Genomic DNA, 22249 nt, shown 5'->3' with positions numbered 1-22249 from the left:
ATTCTGAACAAAGAGGTTTGAATGCAGAAATCATAATAAAATCATGCCTTTTTTGTCTTTCATTTGAATTTTTGTCCATATATGGTATAATTATGAAACACAAAATTAAGCCATAAATGTATTGTAAGGGCTAAAGGCCAACGATATGCTATAATGCCTGCCTTAAAGCATTGGCAGCCACTGTGGTGATAAGTGTTGTTCTCCTTTAATTAAGCCATTTTTTGCAGTACAACCATGATTAAATTGAACTATAATTTCAGTGAGTTGGAAGGGGATTAGCAGTTCAGAAAAAAAAAAGTGGGAACCTCTGAGGTAAGGGAGTTACTTGCACAACAACACAAGGTTCAACACACTAATCTAACAACCTTGTATTAAATTTTTCCTGTGTGTCTGCTGCGTTCGCATAAATGGATATCTTCAGACTGATGACGGGATCAGTTTGAGTATCTTGATGCTGGATTACAGCAAGTTCTTCTAAGAAGCGTCTTGTTTGTGACGGATAACGCAATTGGCATTCAGACGAAAAATTCATTTTAACCGCTTATATCAGTATTGCAGGCTACATACAAAGTTTAATTCCTCCAAGGTTCTTTTAGTTGATTTTTAAATACTTTCAATTTTCAGTAAATGTTAAGTAAACATGTTTTTCTGTAGAAATCAAGAATTTAACGAGCATAATTTTGTCTAAATTAAAATAATCTAAAAACTTGTCTTAATTTTTTTTTCCCCCCCAAGATCCAGAGGTGCATCCCCAAAATGAGGACTACTGGGGTCATGTGAACCCAATCGGTCCTCGAGCTTGCTACGACGAGGGGAAACGTGTAGCAGAGACGATGTGCTACGCCTACATGAAGCAGGTAACGCAACTCATGTCGGCTCCTTTTTTTTTTTTTTTTTTTTAAGTGAGGCAATATTTGCGGACAGAAACCGTCAGCTCTTGACACTGGAGGATAAAGTGTCATCTCTGGATATGGTTGAAATTGCCTTTATTTTTTGTTGACTTATGGAGTACGATTGAAAATTAAACAGTCTGGAAAGTTGTCAATAAATTAATTGTAAATAGTAACAGTAGTGTTACTTTCACAAGCTCATGAGCGATGGCATTAATTGTTTTGAGATTGAATCAGTTATGAACTCATGGAAAATTATGATGCACAACCTTCAATGAGGCTTGTAATCATTTGAGTTACGTAGAACCTTTTTGATAATGACCTGAGTGACAGCAGCCTTTCATGATCAGATATGACTGACTCCTTTTGCCTTTCCTTCAGGCAGGTGGTATTTATTTATCTATTCCCGTCTCCTGCTCCTCCTCAGCTGCTCATTATTTTTTTTCACACCTGCTAGAAAAATTGTCGGAAACAGCTGCCCTAAAAAAATCCCAGCTGACAGTCGGGCTGTGAGGATGGACAAGAATATCACACGTCACATCTACCATCTTGTCATATAATCAAAAGTCATTAACATGTAAAACAGGAAGATGGAGCGAAGGCGGAAAAAGCACGACTTACACGGCTGATTTAATTGTATTATTATTAGAAATGATAATACATATTCATTTTTTTTAATGATTGCAATTTATTGTGCCTGTTAAAGATTGTGATTGTTGATGGTTTTGCTGAAAGGTACTGACGTTACTATTTGTTGTGCATCTCTGCGAATAATCTTCCATCACAAAGTTATGAATAAATCTGATATTTTCTTTGCATTTTGGATCATGATGACGGGTGAGGTGGCCTAAACTGCCTGACTGAATGTCGCTGGGTCAGAAATCTCCAACTTGCAACAGTTCAGTTACATGTGGCTCTTTAGACCCTCTATTCAGGCTCTCAATAACTTTGGGAAAAATATACCACCAAAAGATTTGCAAGATTTTAACATATAAACATAATTTCGCAAATTTGTTTCCTGAACAAAGACAATTGTTTTTTGTTTAGCTTTTTTTGTATTTTTTTTTAATATAAATTGAATGTCTTAATGAAAACATAAGAGAAAGTGTTCATAAATTAGATTTCTTAACAAAATAAGATCCCTGTAGTATTTTTTTTCAATGAACATAACATCTTACTTTTGTGGATCAAAACAAATGTTTGGTTTGACTGCAGTGGAAAATTGCCCTAAGGTTTGAATAGGTTTCTTAGATACTGTTGTTTTATTATATTGTCTGAAAAAAATGTTGCTTCTCTATTACAAATGTCATTTTTTTTCCCTAAACGTTTTGCTGCCGCATAAAACCATGGTAATATTAGGATTGGAATATCTTAACTCCTTAAAATAATTTGATTGAGCAAGCTATTTTTACATTAAATATAAAGAAGAGGTGGACGCGACCATGATTGTCATGCTTTTTTATGGACTGTAAACATTTTCTTCTTTAGCGTTTTCTCCAACAGAGAAACTGCAGCTGCTGGTTGCTTGAGCCACGCCTCGGCTAAAGTTGGCTTTAATGTCAAAGATCATCATTTACGCTCAATGTGTTCGCACAAAAAGTTGTCAGGACATTATTCTATTTACCGTGCCCTTGATCTTTCAACATATTGAATTTGTTTACAAGTCAGGTCTTATGAATTTTATGATCTACATTTCAAGAGAACGATCTACATAATTTTCATGTTTTTATTCATGCATTATTCCCAAATAGGGCTCCACTTAGCATTCAAAGTGTTTTTCTTGATGCATGAGGCTGAATTTAAGAAGGCCACAGATTATAAAAGCAGAGTTTTTATAATCCTTGTCCATCACAAAGGCGTTCACATTAATTTACTGTTTGTAGTAGGTAAGGTTTTAGATATTCAAAACATAAATTGGGAAATTAGATTTCTCCTACATGTCTAAAGCATTCAATTTATGTGATATACATTATGCGCTTCTATTTTTATGAATGGGATTGTTCTCATAATTGTGTCTTTAATGAAAGGCAGCTATTTGTAGCTTGTGGGCATAAAACTGGGAGAAAAGCGAATTCAGGTTCAGAGCCTTGTCTTTTTATCAGTATGTAAACATGATTTCTCATCTTCTCTTTCAGATGAAATATTTAGGTTGTTCTGTTTTTAGTTATTTTTTAAATGGCTAAGCAAACAGAATTTGTGTGCAAAGTTTTGTTCCTGTCAACACAATCAGAAAATATGTTACCTGAAGATGATATTACCATACTATAGTCAGTCTTTTTTTTTTTTTTTTTTTTCAAGAAAGGTTAAATGCGTCCAGGTGTTCTCCAAATCTGATGACAGGATTAGTCACGGTCTGTTGTGTTTCTGCAAAACAAAACAAATAAGCATAATACACGACTTTGCTTGTTTTATTTATTTAATTTTTTTTTTGTATAGAAATAGTTTGTTATGCTAATGTAGAGTTTGCATAATTGCTCAGCCTTCACCCGGTGCTTCTTCCTGCAAATTATTCCCTCAATATTAAAAAATTGCATACTAGAATATTGTAAACTGTTCTTCCAGAAATTGTTTGTGTAACGTTGGGTGATGATGTTATTTAATTTTGGGTGATGACGAGGTGATTTTAATTAAAGCAACCTGAATTTGTTACAATATTCCATAAACCCATTCCACAACATTGACAAAGAAAAACATTGACAATAATGACGCTAAATATAAAAAAATCATTCTGAACTTGTCAGGTAGAATTTCTTTTCACAATCTATTTCCTCAAAACTGATTAATCTTTACAGTATGTGCCTAACATTTAACATTTACGATGAGTAGAAAGTTATGCAGCCATAGGAGTCAGATTTAGGCTGACATTGCGGTTTGTATGTACCATAAAAACATAACACACTAAACAACAAAAAACATTAAACTGGTTTAAAGTTGTAAAAATGTCAATGTACCAGTTATTGTTAATCAAAGGCAACTTTGATGGTTGTTTGGCCTTATTTAAAGAAACTCAGAGTTTCAGCTGTTTTGATTAGTGGAGCATAAAAACTGAATATTGCTTCTCCAGGTTGGGTTCTGGTTCTGAGGATGCAGAATAAGCTAGAACCAGAAGACTTGAGCAATCTGAATGTCTGATACAACGACAACATGGCTTTTATTGAGGAATTTTTATGCCATAATCCAAGAGCACACATGTTCAATATCAAAGTAGGATTTCATGTCTTTTGTTCTCAAAACTTTTAATACTTTTGCTTACATTTTTATTTTGAAAGCAGGACACCATGTCTGTCTTCTCAAAACTTGAATTGCTTGCACCCAAAACTTCTCCTCGCACTCACAGTTGGTCTCTGCTTGGACTCTGCTAGCTTTTGGAAATACCTTTTGGCACAGTCACCTGGCAACCTCTCAGCCAATAGAATTAAAGTATTGTACAGGGAGTGTTTGTTTTCTTCTAGCGGGTGTACCTGTGTGTCTGCTGTCTATTGTAGCAACCTGCGCCACCCACTGGATGTAGGGAGAAGTAACAATGCCAGGTTCTGCTCTGTAGTATAAACATCTGCCAGTAGTGATTTTGATTTTGGACTGGATTTTGTTCACCCAGCCAAAGACAACAGTCACAACATAATATGAATCGATTTCTTTATCAATATTCATCTCCATCTCTATATATATATTTGCACCTGTGAAGACTACTGTTTCTTAGAGATCACTTCTTTGTAATAGGCTGCATAAATCTCGACAAGTTAATGCACTAAGTATGTTTTTGGGTTTTTTTCCGCTGGAATGAAAGAATAAAGTTAACCCTATTTTAGTCAGTACTTATTGATGCATTACAATATTTTCTCTAAACGTCTTGGTTCCTGCAGATAAGATGAATAAGGCTGAGGGAAATGTAAAAGCTTGTGCACCATAACTCCCCTTCCTCTGTGTTTTTGCAGGAAGGTGTAGAGGTGAGAGTGGCAAGAATCTTCAACACGTTTGGCTCCCGGATGCACATGAATGACGGACGGGTCGTCAGTAATTTCATCCTTCAGGCGCTTCAAGGAGAACCTCTCACTGTATGTGTTTTTGAGCTTTTTACTTCATCGCCTTTCAATTCTTTCCTGTGATAAATGAATTTTTCACAGACAGGATTTCTGTTTTTTCACTTGGTGATTGATATCACCAAGCTTGCAGCCTCCTAAACATAAACGTCTATAACTTAGCAAATGCAGATGGGTTTTCAGAGGAGATGTATTTTTTATTGACAAATAATAATAATACTAGTAATTTTTGTTCTTTTAGGTGTACGGTACTGGATCCCAAACTAGAGCCTTCCAATATGTAAGGTAGGAAATTAAGCATTTATTTTCCATTTTAATCCCAAATACTGAACCATTTAATATTGTAGTTTAAAGATTATCATCCATTGTTAGTGTTTTTTTTTTTTTTTTCTAAAATTTTATTTGGTAGTTTTGTTCCCTAAAGATTCACTAAAGTAAAACAGTTTTTTCCCCCTTTGATGTATAGATTAAAGAGAACATGCCAGTAAGTTGTTCTGTGAATACCTTGAAGAAATTTAGAATCGGTGTGAGTCAGACTGAAACAGCTTCAGGTCTGAGTCAGAAATATCAATATATTCCAGGTTCAAACAGTAGTTACCGGTTTGTTTGTGGAGGATAAGGAGATTAATTTCAACAATTTGACAGCGAGAGATCAGAGATGCAGAGCATTTGAAGTCTTCCTATCTCATCAAACCATGTACCTGCTGCCCTGTGTGACGTTTGCGTCAACAGTGTTTGGTGAACTTTTATATTAATGCATTTTATGAAAAAAGAAAAGAAAAAGCTTGAAGCCTTTTGGTAAACCAACATCATGTTCCCCTGACCTCACATTAAAAAAAATAAATTAACGTCCAGTTAAACTTGTCAAGAGTGAAATGGTGAAATTTCTGGAATTTTATTTTATTTGTTCAATATAAAAAGATTTCTAAATTATAAAACTGTAATTACACTTTGGACATCTGTAGCGTTCAATCAGAATGGCTTACAAAAAGCATTCATGTGATAAGTTTGCTACATAGAGCAAAAAGATCATCTGCTCTCAGTTGTTGTGCGCTAGCTCAATTTGTATTAAATATTTTCATGTTTATTTTTTCTCTGTTGGCTCGGAAAAAAAACAGCCATTTCATTTATACCTCAAGGGAAAGTATCCTGCTTATGAAAAAGGTCATTTTGAAAGGCCCAATTTCTTTGTGTGTGTTTTTGTTTGGATTCCAGCCTTTAGTTTGCCAGTTCTCACGCCATTTCCAAAACAGAGTTGGGGTCTTGAGTGTTTGAATTGGTCTCTAACTAAAACTGCAAAAACAAATACTTAAGACTTACTTCGCCGAGTGCTCTAAAAACGTGAGAGTTGACTTTGACCTGAAGTATTTAACAAGATAGGAGTAGCTGAACCAATCTACCTTTTACTGTCAGTATCCCAACAGAAATGTGCAAAGTTTTGTGTTTATTGGTGTGTTTGACTCAATAACAGGTCCTAGTCATAAATCATTGATAAAAAGTTTGTGACTGGCTGTAGCTTTATAATAAGAACCACACATAACTCTACTAGAATCTATTTCCTGATTCATGGACTGGCCTTATTGTTGCAAATTGTGCAGGTCTTCAAAATAAAACCACTGTTGGTTCAGAAAATTGATAACTTGTGTCAGTCCATTTAAAGTTTTACAAGTTTTATCTCATTGTGAGAACACTTGTACATCTTAATGGGCTAAATATTGTATCTTATTTGATTTCCACAACTGGCTCAAATGTTCTGTAGGGCTGCATTCTGTGTCAAATGGAAGTCTTCATTACAATATCAATGTGTCCAAGATTATAATAATACAACTGCTTCAACACAGCACTTGGTAGATTATTATTCTTTGCATACCATAAATGCATGCTCTGTACATTGCATAATTGGGCTGTTTGAATGGACTCAAGCTGCAGCTGTGATGTTAAACAAAAGATCCCAACATGTTTAATCAATAATTTCCCAGCTAATGATTTTTGCCCCAGTAATCATGTTCTGTCAAGGACAAACATTTCTTTTCAGTAAAGTAATGGCTGAAGCACCTCAAAAGATAATTGTTGTAAATAAATTTGCAACAAGTTATTGTTGTAAATTACAGCTTTTCTTTGGACAGCAAGCAATTATGCTGAGAAATGCCACAAACCAACTTTAGCTGCTTTTCTATAGGGGGATTCTGCGTTTAAGTTCCTAAAACTGTTTTGATTTACAAAGTCAGTCATAACCATCTTATTAGATTAAGGAACAAAGCCGTTTTCCTGGAACAGTACAAAATGAAATGTCCACAATCGATTCAGTCTGTTAATAACCAGGAGCCTCTGAATCACTGCAGGCACAATGTGCTTCTTGTTACATCCATCTACGCATTTATTTGAGATATAATTACCAAGACTGACAGCATCGCATTAGGTAACTTAATATTTAGCATCAGTTCAGTGACAAAGAGCTCCTAAAGGTTTTGGGACCGAGCGTGTTGCATAAGGCCATCTGCTTAGAGCTTGAGCATCATCTCAGATTTCGTTCATTAAATTCAATGTGTAGCTTGGCAGTCAAGACAGTGATGTTATCTTCCTCTGGTATTCCAAGTGAACGATCATAAACAGACTGTTCTTTCACTCATCCATCACATCTGTGTAAATTTACCACTCTGCTCCCGTTTAGGCCTTTTCAGAAGCAGTTTATAGCAAAAATATATTTACTTTTGAAGCAGTGAAAATACCAGTGAATAGAATTTCAAGAGCTTTAGAGAGATCTGTTTGAATACGTGGCTCAGAGATCAAAACGTTTCAACATTTTAGGGACAAAATAACATCAGATCTCAGTAGGAAAAACTGCTTAAATGTTGCAACAGAATAAGACTGTGCGACAGGCAAGAACTGGTCCTTAGTCCAATGTTTTATGTTATTTATAGCTTCATTTGTTGACACCTGCTACTTTTAGGACTTTTGTTTTCTTCATTTTTATTTCTTATTTTTTTAATGTTACGAGGCACTTCACTACACCCCCTGGAAACGTAAATAGTATTATGGAAGTGTAACTTTTCAAGTTATCTCTTATTTTACTTACTATTAAGAAAATTTGAGAATTATTCCAAATAGCTATTGTTACTATTAATAGCTTTTATATTCAGATAATCGTCATCTTTGCCAAATCACAATCAGATTCTTTTACACCTATTTACATAATCATTTTGACTTTTATGTTGCTGACAGAAGAATTTGCACGATTCTTTTCAACTCTTTCTATCCCTTCACTTCTGGGTTTTAAGTTGCTAAACTGGGTTTAATTGAAATTAAAAATAAAAACAAAGGCGTTGACACTCCTACGTTCTGGTAATTTGTGACATTAGGGTAGAGTAATTTGTAAAACTGATGTTTCTCCAGATGGTTTGGATTTTAGCTGGTCCAATTTTGTCAGGATGCCAGACGAACGGTGAAAATATTTCTTTTGCTTCAAAAACATTTCAATGTTGTCGTAAATTCTAGAGGGAAAACATCTAATAGTTCATGATCTCTCTAATACACGTCTATGGTTCTTCTATTCAGGTTTGTTGTTTATGAAATCTGTTTGATTGTTTATGATTTAGTTTCTTTGAGTCAGTTTTCCTGTCATTTGTGAAAGTAGTCTTCAGAAATCAATTATCATTTTAAAAAAACAACTCAGTTCATATCTTTAAAAGCTGCAATAGTTTTGTTTATTGTTGGTAGCATTGTACAATTTGCAATTATAAGTTCTTCTTATAATTTCTTTTAGTCCTCGATGTATTGATGGAAATTTATTGATCTTTCAAACTCAAATGTCTACAGAGGACCGTCACAATAATGACTTTGCCGACAAGTCAATTTTTAGCCAACAACGATATTGTCGGACATTTCTTTAGCCTTTCAACATACGCAGAAATATTTGCAGTACAAAGATAAAATACTTTTTCTTGGTAAGGTAAAGCAATTTTATTTATATAGCACATTTTCAGCAACGAGGCAATAAAAAGTGCTTTACAAGAATTAAAAGGAAATACAAACAACAGTGTTAAATAGTGTCACAACATTCAATTGCTGAAACTCAATGTTTCTGTCCTTCTGTCTACTCAATTTATTTCCATCTAAACTTTAGAGTATAAATTGGAAAAAGATCAGCTTTTAAATCAGATGGTTAGATCTGCAATCTGGTGACCATGCAACGCTGGTGGTAACACTCACAGTATTTCCTTATTGAAGTGGAATGAATTCCTCAGATTATTATGTGTGCACGATAAGTCTCTGAGCTTTGGACCTGAGCCAAAGCTCAGAGACATGATTCTTTGCCATAATCATGTCTAAGAAAATCAGTTTTACCACAGCAACTATAAAGATATGCTGCAGCAACGACCTGGTGGACGTGTTCACACCCAGTGGTTTTGTTGAAGCACCTTATGATTCAACTCCAGAATTCAGGAGTCTGATAATATTTTGCATTTAAAATTGACATTATTTTTTCTGCTTTGCAAAAGTTTTTCCAAGCTGGTCAGGCTTCGAGGAAATCTCTCTGGTTCAAAAAATATATATATCCACAGAGTTTCTGTCAAAGTCAGTTCTGCAGTCAGATTTTTTTTTACAGATGAAGGCATTCCCTCCAAGTTTTTTGTTGAAACTTGGATTCTGTGTCAGGCTGTAAAATAAAATGCCTCATCTTCGGCTTTCTTCCAGACATCTAAAGATTTGAGGAAACACGTGTTCATAATTTCATCCAGGATGAGGGTGGAGGTGTTGGGTGATGAGCTGTTGTCCTGGTTGAACCTCACCATTTGGAAATGTTTCAAATGTTTAGGTCCAATAAATCGGGACACTTTCTAGAGATGACAGACTTCACTGTCCCGTGCTTTATTATGGCGTCATTCTGTATGAAGGAATGGGTCAAAACACCAACAATCAACTGTGAGGAAACCCAAAGCAGCTGACCCAAATTATACATGTTAAAATGCAATTCAACCGTATTCTAACCGTATGTCAATCTATCATGGCATTTATAAAGATGAAAATGTCATAATCACCACCTCTATCTGATTAACTGTCAGAGTGAGGGAAAATTGTTTTGTGTCTTTTTATACAGTGAAGTAAACATAATGGATTAAAATGAATTTTGGAAGCACATTGAAAATGGATTTAATGATTAAATAATAGCATTTTTATTATATATCTATTAAATTGTGTAACTTTGATGATGACGAAACTGTCTTTTTTTTTTTCTTTCTTTCTTTCTTTGTTTTTATGCAGCGACCTGGTCAACGGCCTCGTGTTGCTGATGAACAGCAACATCAGCAGCCCAGTCAACTTGGTGAGCAACATTCTTAAAAACGTTGCTCAAATTTTGATGCACAAAATTTACTCTTCATAGGAATGGAAGCGTTTGTCATGCATCTTCACGTGTACGACAAGAATGATTTAATGAACATACATGTTGTAATTTCAGGGAAACCCAGAAGAACACACCATATTGGAGTTTGCCCAACTCATCAAAAGTCTTGTTGGTAAGACGGTAATCCCTCTCGCTGTCAGTGCAGGCTTGTGACCCCTGTAATCCCTCATTCACGTTTATCTCTTGTCCAATTTTCAGACCAACACAGAATAAATTATGTAGGAAATATGCATGCAAAAGCTATCACGATTCATATCGTGTTGAGTGAAAACCTTCAAAATCTTCCTGCCACTGCATGTGGCACATAGATAAGTTCATCTGCAGGGAAAGGAAGATGGGGAATGTTTTACTAGGTAATAATGTGAAAATCTGAGATCAGATTGTTTTCTGCTATTTTATTTCTCCAGTTAATATTTAGATTTGTAAAACTGTTGTAAATAACACCCACACTCTCCAAAACCTGGAATCTCATAAAAGTTCAGTTATTACAGTTTTTTCGCCCCTGTGAACATGTTTTTCTCTGTCCCTAAACCCATCCGAATGAATCTAAATGCGTATGGCGGACACGCAGTGAGCCGAAGTCAGATCCAGTTTCTGTCGGAGGCCCAGGACGATCCCCAGAGGAGGCGACCCGACATCCGAAAAGCCAAGATGATGCTCGGCTGGGAACCCGTGGTATGTGTGCTGCACGACATTAGCTGTTCCCATCCACACATGTAGCCTTTGGTTGTTGACATAAAAGTTGCTTTAAAGATCAAATGCTAAATCCTTGGAGGCTTTAAGCTGTGGAACAGAAACAGACATGAAACATGACTGTAGAGGGGAAACCTCTACAGTCATGGAGAACTATATATAGTGTTGGAAAGTTCATATATTTACAAACTTTATATTGTGTATAGTCCGTACACAATAGTAATAAGTTAACGAAGCTATATGAAAAAATCAGGGTGCATTCACACCTACCCTGTTTAGTCCACTTTAACCCAACTCTGGTTTACTTCCCCAGAAAGTCAGGTTCATTTCAACCAAAACCTAAAAACCTAGTTCTTAGCTCAGTTGAAGGGAACTCTGATGTGGTTTAAATGTGCATGTGAATACCAAGCAGACCAGAGACCGCTCCAAAAGCAGGAAGTGGACTATGATGTACAGTATTTTGGGTCAATGCAATCAAAACAAATGTCTAGTCTAGCGCTAGCGGCAGAAAGGGTTTGTCATTTTTAACTGGTTAAGTTTAAAATCCTCTAACTTCAGTCATAAGTTTATCTGTACATCTCCATTCATCAACATTCAAAGACAAACGTAATGGCGGCGTGAAGGCGTTCTACAAGCACAATGACTTTTTAAGATTGGAGTTTTAAGGAAGCAGAAAGGTTTTTTTTTTTCTGTTAGCCACACACTCACTGGGTACTAGCTTGAAAGCTAACATGTCTTTCATCAAAAAATGAAGTTATTAATTTACTCAAAGCCCCACTTCAAAAACCCGCAACTATCTGTGTAACTAAACGTGTCTGTAGCGTGTGACGTTCACGTCAGTTATTTATACTAACAGAGTAATACTGTTTTGTGTGAACAGGTGCCGCTGGAGGAAGGGTTGAACAAAACCATTCAATATTTCAGCAGAGAACTAGAACACCAGGCCAACAACCAGTACATCCCCAAACCTAAAGCAGCCCGCATGAAGAAAGGAAGGCCCAGACATAATTGAGCAGCAGCCGACTGCTCTGCCGAACACTCCTCCACCATCAGAGAGGAGCTTCTCTCTGATGTATCCTGCTGAGTAGAGCACTTTTTGGAACAGTGTCCCGTTTTGGGTCACGGAGGCGGCTTTCTGTCTGAGCTCTCTTTAAAAGCGGATGTTGCCTTGTGTCAGAGCGGCAGCTGTGACTTGGTGAGGTCTCCCTCCCTGAAGCTTTCAAAACTGATGGACAAGCCTGAATCAAAGAGGCTACCTGCTGTGGCGGAGGATTGGAAATCCAGCCTATGTTTTGGGAGTTTGTTTTTTTTGTGGATTTTGTGATGTTCTTGCTATTATTTAATACACCGCCATGAGAAACCCGGCGAGCAGCTCAGACCTGGCGGAAACGAATGGCGCTCATCAGTTTCCTGGTGTTTCGTGTCTGGAGAGGAGCCGTCCGAGTTTGTTTTCCCACCGGACGCCTCGTTGCGTCAGTCTGCCAAACCTGCACCGCACGGCAGGTTGTGGACAAATTCTCCAGGGCGACAGTTTACGGCGCCATAATTGTTTATAAAGATATCGTGTTTGTGAAATGTTCATGTCGCAGTGTGCAGTATCATATTGATGTGAAGATGCTATTTTAATAAAATATTTCCAATAATTTGCATGTGATGTTGCCACTTTAGTTCAGGAACTTCTGCTAAAAGCTTCAAAAGATTTCTAATTAAGACAAAACGAACAGAATATGTAGCGGTAAGAAAACCTCAGTCAAAAGAAATGTTTTATGTCTAAAGTTGTTTGGGATTCAAAGCTGTTGTATATTATCACACTGAGTGTACAAGCACTAAGAAATTTGATCTTCTTACTTATTTATCTCAACAAATGAAGTGCCTTTGTTTGGATACGAGAATGAACTGCAGTAATTAAACAGAATTTGAAGAGCAGCAAAACATCTGAGGTAAAAAAAAAATTAAAATAAACCGAGGAAGGGTTAGAAAACTTAAGATTGGAGTTTAAAACTGTCTTCCATTGATAATCTGATACACTTATGATTTTGTTTTAATTTATTTTTATTCTTTAGAATCTGCTGTTTTTTTAAATAATAAAAAAACAACCTAGAACTATCGAATCGAAATGTGTCAGTCTTAAAACTTTGCTGATCTAATGTGTTTAATATGAAGAGGAAACTTTTATTTTTACCGAATTAAAGCCTCGATCTTGTTTTTATTTAGAAAAATGAAACACTATTTTTTATTTATTTAATACAAAAGCATCATGGGTGGATTATAATCTACCAGTCATGGAAGAGATGACTCTCTTTACAGTGACCAAATATACTAAAGAAATTGTTGCGTGGAAGAAAAAAAAAATCCACTTCTGAAGTTGCTCCATCTGGTGGTGATTGGAGAAATCAGGTCTGGATTTGGCCACATCCAAAGTCATTTTAGAGCACTTCATTTTTTACTCTTAATCTCTATGGAGGCTCCAATAGGACTTGAAACCTTCTCACTCAGACAAAAGTGCCAATGTCTGCTTTTATCATCTCTCCCTTTTGAATTTGATTACAATTAATTAACTTCAAATGAAGGTGACGCGAGTAAAATAATAAAATCAGGAGACAAAAGACAGTACAAACCTTGTCTTTATTTCTATTAAAAGTTGTGCTTGAAGCCAAACTTTCATTTATTGTAGGACTACAGAAACACTTGCAGAGCTTTACTGACGGATGCAATCAAAATAAGTTGGCAGGACTGCTGTGAAAATGTTGGCAGGCATTAAAGCCATCATTTTGCTTTAGCTTCTATCACAGCTGGGAAGATCGGCGCGTGTGTGGGCGGTGTTAATAGTAGTCGTAGTTGACATTTGCCCCATGCCTGTAAGAAGACCTTGGCCCAATGGGGGCGTTTTCATCGTAGTGATGCTGCCGACCCTGGTCGTGGGAGCGGGCGTGGTCCATCCAGTACTGCAGGTCGGCCTCCAGCCTCTGGCGAGAAAGAGACGCCGCAGACGCATCAGGCTCGGTGAACTCAACAACAGACAAACCAGCAACTGATAAGACGTCCGCTGAGACTGGCAGGAGGCAGCACCGTGATGAACAAAAATAAATAAATAAACCCTTATGAAAGACAAACTTTGAAAAGGCCAATCGTTTGACAGCTTTGGCCTTTTAAGGAAGCAACAACCGATGGCATATGCAGGAGGTGTAATGTTCAGTGAGTGTTGGTGAAACGCTGCTGTGGCTGCCTGTAACGTGCTGTCGGCTGTTGGAAACGGTCGCAGCAGGGGGGTTATTCTGAGTGGTCTGCCTCTCTCGCTCCCTGCTCTTATCTCTGCTCTCTGTTCCTCACCGTCTCTGGTGAAATCATGGTGGTCAGTGACCTGAAAGACGGCCGAGTCTGGATCAGTGAGTAGCTTTAAACTTCTGTGTGAGAAACATGTTTTCCTACGGTCAGCTTTTCATCTGTATTTATTATTTATTCCAGTATATGTGTAGGTAGAGGTGCTTTCTGCAGAGGATCATTTAGAAGAGGCCGATGTTTACTCTGTGTTTTATTTACTACGTGCTTTAAGTTTCAGTTTCTCTAATTCGAGCTTTTTTAAATTCTTTAACGTCTTAAATGCCATTAAGGTAAAAAACAGAAAAGTTTCAAAGAAAAACAATGTCTCACTTGAAGCCTATTTGATAAAGCACAAGTCACATTGGTAAAAGCTAAATCAACCATAATTTCATCCGAAGGGACTGAATCTTCTTGACCTCGCTGTGAACTCTTGATTGTACAGTCAGTCTGGGAGTCGTATCAACTTTAAACCGTAGAGGTGAGAACAGTTTTCCATCTCTGCTCATTAAGGACACTTTATTTTCTGTATTCTTGAGGAAAGTGCTCATGTCTGGTAGCTACACCAAGAACTCATCAATTTTTCAACAACAACAACAAAAAAGTAAATGATAGAAAACTTACTTGTTCATCAAATCCCATTTGCATAAACTGCATGATCCACTGCTGGACGTCTGGCCTGCTGCGATCCCAGACGTTCCTCTTTGTTCTGCTCAGCTTGGCCAGGAACTCTTGGGCCTTAGACGAAGGGATGGCAACCGAAGACTTGGATGGAGCATGTTCAGCGTCTGCCGCTACATAAATTAGTGAAAGAGGGAACACATTAACAGGATTTTTTTTTCTAATGTGGGTCAGTTTAATAAATGATAAATAAGAAAATCGGTGGCGTCCGAGTGTTACCATTTCTTTTCACTAAGATCTTCTGCAGGCGGTTCTCGCTGGACACGTCTGAAAAGGAGAGCCAATAGAAACGTAAGAGGCTTTTGTTCAAAGCCATTCTGATCTGAAGTCAAGACAACCTTCACATCCAGGAAAGTGCTTTGCTGAAGTGTTGAGAAGCCTTGAATCTTTCTATTCGGCCCGTTCTTTGCCTGTCATGTCTCCACAACGCGTCCCTCTGAACAACACAACGCCTTAACAAAAGAGGAGGAAGAACCTTGGGAAGCACTTACAGTATATTCAGAACGTTATTTATTTTGAAACCCCCTATTTGTCTCTCAGAACATAATTCCTGTTTCATATAAACAGGTGAGCAGACTTTTGTTTTTGATACATTAACAACTGGGAACATTGTTATTCATTATGTTAAATCACAGTGACAGAGAGATTTTGGTTATGTCTTGTTTTGAGTATGTAATAAAAGTATCCCGTTGTACCAGGGATGTCAAACTCGTTTTCATTTTAGGCCACGTCAACATTACGAATGTACTCAAAAAGCTTGTTGCGGCAGAACACGAGGATGATTGGCAGCGTTAAGTCCCTGATTCTGGATCTGATCGGTCGTTTCTGACAGAGCTGTGCATTTCTACACATTGCAGATGAAGCACCGAACAGAAGCAGAAGAGCTTGATTTTTTTCCACATGTTTTTTTGTCTCATACTCTCAGGACATAGGGGCAATTTTAACAAGTATATAGACAACATATTTTATAAAATTAGAGCTTTAATTGACTGTTAAATATCTTATTCCAAATTCAAGGAGAACTCAAACTTGGACTCATGATATACAGTTAGGGCCAGAAATATTTGGACAGTAACACAATATTTGTGAGTTGGGCTCTGCATGCCACCGCATTGGATTTGAAATGAAACCGCTACAACAGAATTCAAGTGCAGATTGTAACGTTAATTTAAAGGGTTGAACAAAAATATCTGATAGAAAATGTAGGAATTGTACACATTTGTTTACAAATCCACATTTTAGGAGCTCAAAAGTAATTGGACATATAAACATAACCCAAACAAAAAAGTTTTTTCTCAATATTTTGTTGTGAATCCTTTGGAGGCAATCACTGCCTTAAGTTTGGAACCCATGGACATCACCAACGCTGGGTTTCCTCCTTCTTAATGCTTTGCCAGGCCTTTACAGCCGCAGCCTTCAGGTCTTGCTTGTTAGTGGGTCTTTCCGTCTGAAGTCTGGATTTGAGCAAGTGAAATGCATGCTCAATTGGGTTAAGATCTGGTGATTGACTTGGCCATTGCAGAATATTCCACCTTTTTGCTCTCATGAACTCCTGGGTAGCTTTGGCTGTATGCTTGGGGTCATTATCCATCTGTACTGTGAAGCGCCGTCCGATCAACTTTGCAGCATTTGGCTGAATCTGGGCTGACAGTATATCCCGGTACACTTCAGAATTCATCCGGCTACTCTTGTCTGCTGTTATGTCATCAATAAACACAAGTGACCCAGTGCCATTGAAAGCCATGCATGCCCATGCCATCACGTTGCCTCCACCATGTTTTACAGAGGATGTGGTGTGCCTTGGATCATGTGCCGTTCCCTTTCTTCTCCAAACTTTTTTCTTCTCATTCTGGTACAGGTTGACCTTTGTCTCATCTGCCCATAGAATACTTTTCCAGAACTGGGCTGGCTTCTTGAGGTGTTTTTGGACAAATTTAACTCTGGCCTGTCTATTTTTGGAATTGATGAATGGTTTGCATCTACATGTGAACCCTTTGTATTGCTTTCATGGAGTCTTCTCTTTACTGTTGACTTAGAGACAGATACACCTACTTCTCTGAGAGTGTTCTGGACCTCAGTTGATGTTGTGAACGGGTTCTTCTTCACCAAAGAAAGTATGCGGCGATCATCCACCACTGTTGTCCGTGGACGCCCAGGCCTTTTTGAGTTCCCAAGCTCACCAGTCAATTCCTTTTTCCTCAGAATGTACCCGACTGTTGATTTTGCTACTCCAAGCATGTCTGCTATCTCTCTGATGGATTTTTTCCTTTTTTTCAGCCTCAGGATGTTCTGCTTCACCTCAATTGAGAGCTCCTTTGACCGCATGTTGTCTGGTCACAGCAACAGCTTCCAAATGCAAAACCACACACCTGGAAACAACCCCAGACCTTTTAACTACTTACTTGATTACAGGTTAACGAGGGAAAGGCCTTTTGAGTTACTTGCAGCCTTTAGAGTCCATTGTCCCAATTACTTTTGGTCCCTTGAAAAAGAGGAGGCTCTGCATTACAGAGCTATGATTCCTAAACCCTTTCTCCGATTTGGATGTGGAAACTCTCATATTGCAGCTGGGAGTGTGCACTTTCAGCCCATACTATATATAAATTGTATTTCTGAACATATTTTTGTCAACAGCTAAAATAACAAAACTTGTGTCACTGTCCAAATATTTCTGGCCCTAACTGTATGTCAGGTTATGCAGGCATTATGAGGATAAATGGATAAGGAGGGGGAATTTAAAAGGTTTACACTTCCACCCACTTCTTGAATATGTTAAAAACGACTTGACATTATGCTTCAAAGCTGCTAGTACTCAGAAAGAGAAAAAAGAAAGGAAGACTGAATCTGAATGAAGGTTGCAATAAAGGGAAGCCCATGCGGCAGATTTTAAAATATCTTTTAAAGTGAACTATTCGCTCAGATCCCATTTTCCTTCTTTAGCAGAGTCAATTAAGCCTCATTTAACACCCACTCAAGGTGGAAGGGGGTGGAAATCACACCTTCGGATGAGCGTAGTGAAGACAAATTAGACTTTGGACGGACGAACGCGACGTGCTCCAGAAGTACCTGGTGCTAGAAAGTGACACTGATGAAGATTGGAGAACAAATTTGCATGAGGATGAGGGCAGAGAGGATGAAGGTAGAGAGAGACCGTCTGGTGCAATGTGAGATGCGGTTGCCTACAGAATATAACGATCAGCATCTTTTTTACATTTCTCCAACATCAGGTTTATCTTTATAAAACTGTAAGGATAAATGTGATCATGATGAGCGACTCTTTGTCCCACAGTGACAGGCTACAGCCTGCAGCAACATTTAGACTCCGTTTAAAAGAGGTAACTTTAAAACATGCGTTGTAAGCTGTTCTTGCATTGAATATTTTGTATGAAGCCAAATTTTTTTTACATTATTTTATTCATAACAAAAATCTGTTTACTTAACTATAAAAGCATAAAGAAAGTAGCTGACATCACATTTAGTGCTTTGAAAGATGCTAAAACAGAAGCGAAAGCCCATAAAATAACTCGCCAAGTCCAGGGGAACAAGTTTTCAGCTTGTTTACTTATGAATATTATTGCTGCATCTGTTTCCTGTGGCTATTTGAGCGCCCGGAGGAAAAAGTCTGCTCTGTATTCAAAATACTCTGGGACCAAAGGCAACCAACAACAAATCTTCCACTTCACCAACTTGGATGATCTTTTCTTTGTGCATTTGCTCTTGCAAACGGCTCAGCTACGCTCTCTGAGAGTTTATACATGGGTTTTATCTTCTGGGTTTTAAAACTCGAGGCAGACTGAAGAAAATCTATCGCAGAGTAAACTGAACAGCTTAGACGTCAGCTCTAAATCTCAGCCCGTCTGCCAGCGAGCAGAACATGTTCACCATGTGGTCGGGGTTACAGATGGAGGAGATTAATTATAACCAGGTTTCTGTGCAGATGAATTAAACAATAAAGGAGCAACTTATTTCTTCAAAAGTCACTCACACAAAGGCAATTAGCTGAAATTTAAAAAAAAAAGGTGTGAATAAATTTATCCCCAACTGTCGAAAAGGAAATTAATACCGGTATGTTTTCTTAAAGTATTCAGTGAAAATAATACTTTAAAGACACATTGATGCCAGAGTTACTAAAAAAAGAATTTAAAAAAAAAAAGAAAGAAAGAGCTGTGTTAAGCTGAAGATAGATTTTTTTAAACACTGCTTTTGGAGCAGCATTTATCTTTGAAAAGCAAAAACTATTTTTGGTTCAGACTGAGATTCTGCAGTAACAGATGGATTTATTGACTTGGCATTTCGCTTTCCAGGGTTTATTGATTTACTTTAAGAAGTGAAGTAGCACAGAAAAGTATTGCAAATGTAAGAACAGAATCAGATATATTGGCCAAGGTTGTGTGCAGAAATAACTAATTCGATTTAGGTCTCAAACACTCAAAGTGCACAAACATTCGGCTCTAATTTCTCACTTATTTATTCTCACTTTATAAATCTTGTTCGATTAAGATTTATTGTATTATTCAAACATGTTTTTGCAACGTTACAGCAGTAATTTCTGTACGTTTCCTGTAACTTCCTTTCACACCTTTCAGGAACTAGACTGAGCCGGGTTATCAATCAGGGAAAATACCGAATGAGTTTCAAGAAGGAACTTGGTTGGTTTATAGGTGAATAATTAGAACAAATGTTCCACAGAAATATCTGCTAAGTAGGAGTAAGTTGTCTTGAGGTCTATTTATTATTATTAATATATTTAAGTTCTACTGAAGTGGTCTGATGAACCAACACTTTGTGCCTTTATCTATGTAATATCATCATGGTGGAAACTTTCTTTTATCGTCAATCCTTCTGGGTTGAATGCCTCCATGTTATTCTGGAGAACCTTGCTGTTTTATAAATATGCAATAAAGACAGTGATCATAATTAAGGCTTTAGACGTCTTTATTCATGTCAAGGAATCCAGAGAATCTCTTCATCAGGATTCAGTTTTTCTACCATTTGCCTTTACCACAGTATAAATTGTACAAAGCACTTTGAATATTTTATGACTACATCCTGGTGCTTCTCATATTGGACAAATCATTTGTTTGCTCGGCATATTCAAGCTTCCTGTTCCAAGAATGTAGCTTTTACAAGCCATAGATCACAAAAATGCTGAAAAATGTCTGCTGCTGATTTCATGTAAGTTTTTCATGCCTTCAACTACTCTGACAGTAATATTTTCATATTTAGCATTGAATGGAGTTTTTCTTCTTGTAACTGGCCTGCCTCTGTATATATTAGCTCCAAGGACTCCAGAGTTGTTGACAGTGTGACGACTTGATTACGAATTAGTTATTTGTTTTTAATGTATTTATTTTGCATTTCAGTGTCTTCTTTTTTTTTGTTTCACTTTCAATGCAACATTTGTTAGTACATTTATCTCAAAAACACTGTTAATATTTTCAACTGCAATGTTTATCGATGCTAAAATTTCCTTGAGAAACATTGCAGAAGGAAACGTCAGAAATCCAAACTTTGCCATTAAAATTTAGTAATCAAAAGGAAAAAAGGAAGATATTCTAAAGGGACATGTTTGATTTCTGAACTGTTTCCCTTCTCCATGTCAGACTGGACTGACTCTGACGCAGCCCGGGCCCAGATGGTCTCGGTTATGTGTGAAGTATTCTCTGTCTTCTTTTTAATCTTTTCTAAGAATTTCCTTCTGACTTTGACTGGTTTGAACACAGCGCATGAGTTCCTGGAAATGCAGTCCAGGCTTATAATTAAAGGTAAACTGTGTCGTGACTCATGCAATAAAATAATATTGATTGGGATGGATTTTTTTCTCTCGTCAAATATCAAAGCATCTGGGTTTTAAATGTTCCTCTGCTTTAAACTGCATTGATAAAATGCACATTTTGAGGCAGATGCATGAATTAAGACTCACTCAATGTGAAATAAAATTGTTGCACTATTTGAAATTCATCCATTTTCTTCTCCAAGAGCAAACATGTGTCCAACCACACAACGAAGAAAAGGGAAACGGAAAAAAAGAGAGTGTGCTAATGTGCAGAAAAGACACAAAACAAGTGAAGCCTCACTGAAGCAGAAGAAAAGCCAAAGAAATATTGTAGAATATGCTTACCTCCTAGAGTTGTAAGTGTCAGCAATGCAGCCAACCCAATAACCCTCAAACAGAGCTTCTGGGAAGCCATCTTGTACACGCTGAGTCTTTCGAGGACTCCTTGCAGGCAACAACTGTTCATAAACTGCTGGACGACTGGAGGGAGGAGATGGAGGGAGGGAGGCTGCACAAACTTTCCAAATGGAAACTGGCCCGTGGCAGTGGAATGTCTTTTACCTCCCTGCCTACGCAAATAACACTACATCTGAGCTTTTCTTTTCTTAAAGGAATTTTGCATCCAAAGTACTTTTCCATGAATACTCATGCAACAAAAGGAGCAGGAAATGAAGGAGAAAGTGGGATAAATGCTTTTTAAAATGCTGTGATCTGCGAGTTCTGAACAGTTCAGTGCTACTTTTCTTTTCCCTCAGGAAACTTTTTTACATCTTTTGATGCAGGAGACTTTTTTTGAATTACTCCTTTTGAATGAGACTCTGGATTGTGTGAGGTTGTGTAAGGGAAGTAAGTACCTTGAGAAAATCTAGGTGACTCTTTTTAGAGAATGAAAAGGAGATGCAGAAACCTCCCACCAGGATCCACTTCAGTTACCAGATGACTTCAGCGAGACTTTGGTAAATGCACAAGAATGGCGTTCTTTACAAATCTAACCAACCATTAGATCAGAGAGCTTTGAAGAAGATGGATGGGGTCAGCGGTATCTGAATCTTCCAGGGATTCAGATGCCTGGCCACCTGCATCCAATCCTGCAGTCCTGGGGGAGAATTCAGAAAGTTTCTCAGGTAATCCATTTGACTTGTACGCTGTGGCAGCACCTTTATGGCAAGAATATATTGATGAGAGCAATGATGAATAGCCACATCCAGATTGGGCAAACCTGCAGGAGTAGGCTGAGTGCGGGTCAAACAGGACACTTCTGCAGTGTTTGCAGGTGACGGTCTTTCAAAGACTACTGCGTCACACAATCAGGAAGTAAGTTAATAAGTGAGGAAACACCAATCAGACTGCAGCATATGTTTAGATGATTCTATAGCCTCTTGTAAAACTCTGAAGTAAAATGTTATAGATGCATAAAGCATCCCTTAATTAGATGATTGTTGCATCA

General features: G+C 37.5%; 2 protein-coding genes across 2 annotated transcripts in view; one reads left to right on the top strand and one right to left on the bottom strand.

Moving 5' to 3' along the window:
- uxs1 (UDP-glucuronate decarboxylase 1) overlaps nucleotides 1-13554 on the top strand; it is a 32050-nt gene extending 18496 nt beyond the window's left edge. Inside the window, exons 9-15 of the mRNA XM_055032009.1 lie at nucleotides 736-857; nucleotides 4826-4945; nucleotides 5172-5215; nucleotides 10193-10253; nucleotides 10389-10446; nucleotides 10906-11009; nucleotides 11908-13554. Coding sequence (XP_054887984.1) covers nucleotides 736-857; nucleotides 4826-4945; nucleotides 5172-5215; nucleotides 10193-10253; nucleotides 10389-10446; nucleotides 10906-11009; nucleotides 11908-12039 — 641 coding nt within the window. The 3' untranslated portion in view covers nucleotides 12040-13554. The remainder of the gene's footprint in view (nucleotides 1-735; nucleotides 858-4825; nucleotides 4946-5171; nucleotides 5216-10192; nucleotides 10254-10388; nucleotides 10447-10905; nucleotides 11010-11907) is intronic.
- A 79-nt stretch (nucleotides 13555-13633) lies between these two features.
- ecrg4a (ECRG4 augurin precursor a) lies at nucleotides 13634-21303 on the bottom strand. The gene is made up of 4 exons (XM_055032011.1): nucleotides 21148-21303; nucleotides 15246-15293; nucleotides 14970-15139; nucleotides 13634-13993 (listed from the first exon to the last, which is right to left on the bottom strand). The coding sequence occupies exons 1-4, from the start codon at nucleotides 21266-21268 to the stop codon at nucleotides 13850-13852; spliced, it is 483 nt and encodes a 160-aa protein (XP_054887986.1). The 5' UTR covers nucleotides 21269-21303; the 3' UTR covers nucleotides 13634-13849.
- Between the last annotated feature and the right edge of the window lie 946 nt (nucleotides 21304-22249).

Source organism: Poeciliopsis prolifica, unplaced genomic scaffold (assembly GCF_027474105.1).
Source record: "Poeciliopsis prolifica strain line A6 unplaced genomic scaffold, Auburn_PproV2 SCAFFOLD007, whole genome shotgun sequence".
Classification (NCBI taxonomy): domain Eukaryota; kingdom Metazoa; phylum Chordata; class Actinopteri; order Cyprinodontiformes; family Poeciliidae; genus Poeciliopsis; species Poeciliopsis prolifica.
This window is presented reverse-complemented; position numbering and strand designations above follow the sequence as displayed.

Bases quoted from the DNA above. Each gene is read 5' to 3' on its own strand.
- ecrg4a (XM_055032011.1), bottom strand. From the start codon at position 21,268: ATGAACAGTTGTTGCCTGCAAGGAGTCCTCGAAAGACTCAGCGTGTAC. The intron at 15,140-15,245 runs GTAACACTCGGA...TAATTTATGTAG, and splicing joins GATCTTAGTGAAAAGAAATG to CGGCAGACGCTGAACATGCT. The intron at 13,994-14,969 runs GTAAGTTTTCTA...CTTTCTCGCCAG, and splicing joins AAATGGGATTTGATGAACAA to AGGCTGGAGGCCGACCTGCA.